The 2,340-nt window shown below is 45.6% G+C and overlaps 1 protein-coding gene across 1 annotated transcript in view; it reads left to right on the top strand.

Moving 5' to 3' along the window:
- The first annotated feature begins 1,170 nt into the window (after nt 1-1,170).
- The window catches only part of LOC109526705 (28S ribosomal protein S5, mitochondrial-like), a 7,007-nt gene continuing 5,837 nt past the window's right edge, over nt 1,171-2,340 (top strand). The window contains exons 1-4 of the mRNA XM_019888157.1: nt 1,171-1,277; nt 1,563-1,694; nt 1,943-2,068; nt 2,152-2,265. Coding sequence (XP_019743716.1) covers nt 1,229-1,277; nt 1,563-1,694; nt 1,943-2,068; nt 2,152-2,265 — 421 coding nt within the window. The 5' untranslated portion in view covers nt 1,171-1,228. The remainder of the gene's footprint in view (nt 1,278-1,562; nt 1,695-1,942; nt 2,069-2,151; nt 2,266-2,340) is intronic.

The raw sequence follows: 2,340 nt of genomic DNA, 5'->3' as shown, positions 1-2,340 counted from the left end.
CGGCGTATTGTTACGCTTGCAGATATTTTAGCCCTCCTAATACTGTTTTTTTCTCATCACTGTAATGTTATGACTACAATGCTTTGAAAGTTTGATGAAATAAAAAGTCAAATAATATTTCGAATCTGTCTTTTTAGCCCTGGGTTGAATGTGCCCCTCCATCAAAACCCCCGGCCCCAGCCCGGCCCCCTCAGTGAAACTGATCTAGAACCGCCACTGGGGTGAAGCTGCAGCCTATCCCAGAAGACTTTGTGCAAACACCCTAGGCTGGTTGCCAGTCAAACGCAGGGCACATACAGACAAACAACCATTTACATCGATGGACAGTTGAGACTTCAACTAACCTTACACGTTCTTCTCTGCATTGTTACTCTTCTGCCAACATGGCTGCGTAAACACGCACACGCCCGGGTCGGTAAAGTGACATCCGGGGCTCAATTAAATTCAACTCAACACTCCCACCTGCTGGCTGGGGCGACGTACATACCAGACTCCAACGTGTACTTTAAGTCGTTTTTCTGGCGGATAAAGACGCAATGACACACACATTCATTAGATAAATTTAGAGAGACTGTTGAACCACAGCATATGCAATAGATGTGTGATGAAACGTTAATTATTGGCGATGTAATGAGGAATCACCTGTGTAAAGTCACGGGCCGTTGTGCGAGCTTGCTTTGAAACAGGAAAGGAGCGACGACACACCTGGCTCTCGCAGGTGCTCTTCCCGTGTATTTGAACAGGAAATTTGCAAATTCTGCAATTTTAATGATGAAATCATTGAAATTATTGAATTGAAAAGAAAAATGTATGAAAAGCACGGACCATAGAACAAAAATGTAACATATGTTTTTTCTATTCTCGTGCAGAGAAAGGAAAGAACACCAAGAGCGCTGAATCCCTTGCATGCCCCGACCACACGCCTGTGTACAAATTAAAGTACAGTAGAGTGCGTTCAATAATTCAACTTCGTTTCCTGATGTCCGGCATCTGTCAACAGACTAAAGTTGGATTCGAATTTGTTTATTCTGTTCATAAATGAATTAGTATAAAGAATTGTAAACGCGTGGTGTAATAAAAATGAACAACAATTACTTACTACGTGCTAATATCAAATAAGAACAAATAAAACAATTTAAAAATCGGCACGCCGTTGTTTCCTGATTTTTGAACAGGCGATGCTCAGCCACCTGGCTTCGGCTTTGTGAGGACCCGTCAGAAATCCAACATGGCGGCAGCCATACGTGTGTGTTGTGCCCTCCGCATCGTTGCTGGAGGTGAAGTATTTGTCATTTATGTACTTTTGTGGGTTACTTAAAGGCCCCTTTATGATGTTTGTGATTCAAAATGTGACGTCTGCTATTAAATCGGGAGAGATCCTGCATAATCTATCAATTAGGACTGCCGATTTGACCGTATGGTTTTACCAATTATTCAGACGTCTGTCCTCATTTATGCTCATGCCATTGTAGTGCATATAATGTAGTGGAGACGAAATCCAAAGCGTACACTTGCACTAACGCTGACTGTATTTGTCTAATCAAAGCTGCGTGTCTCCTCAGGTGCAGCTCCTCTCCGCGCGGTATCGGGCGACCTCCATGGATCCCAGCTACTCAGTCGAACGACCCCCGCACTTTCTCTTGTGCCTGCTGCGTGTTGGCAACAAAGCAGACATGGCAGCTTCTTCAACAAGCGTAAGGATAAATGTGATCATCAGCACATAAAGCATTACCTGTGGTTCCCATTTAAAATGCTTTGCTAACCAAAAACGGGAGCACAAACGGAGGAAATTATCTTCCATGAAGGTGTCGTCTTGCCGTGTTAAAAGTGATCTTGCATTACGTGTTGTATAAAGTTCTCCTGGGCCCAATAGACACCTGCTGCATCTGCATTTGAGTAAATGCTAAAGGATGTTGTTGTTTGCATGTATGCGCATACCCAGTGACGGCCGAAGACCTTTGGAAAGGCGTGTTGGCCGAGTCGGGGGCCGGTGCCAGGAAGGGCAGAGGGAAGCGAACCAAACGCAAGCTGAGGCGGGATCTTAACCGAGGCCAGACCATCGGAGAAGGTGAGGAAGACTTTGGACCTCTCAAGTGATCAAGAGTGAACCTTTTAGAGACCATTTTGTCCCTGACTTGTTTGACTGCATAGGTCAAGGAGGCTTCCTGTGGCCCGGTTTGAATGTGCCCGTGTTAAAAGACGGCACCGTGCAGAGTATGAGCCGCAGAGGCCAGGCTGAGCAGCAGGAAGTGCAGGCTGAACTAGGTACATGCGCACGCGCACACACACACACACACACACACACACACACACACACACACACACACACACACACACACA

The sequence above is a fragment of the Hippocampus comes genome, unplaced genomic scaffold (assembly GCF_001891065.2).
Source record: "Hippocampus comes isolate QL1 unplaced genomic scaffold, H_comes_QL1_v1.1 scaffold136, whole genome shotgun sequence".
Lineage (NCBI taxonomy): Eukaryota > Metazoa > Chordata > Actinopteri > Syngnathiformes > Syngnathidae > Hippocampus > Hippocampus comes.
Note: the sequence above shows the minus strand (reverse complement) of the source record. Positions and strands in the feature narration are given on the sequence as shown.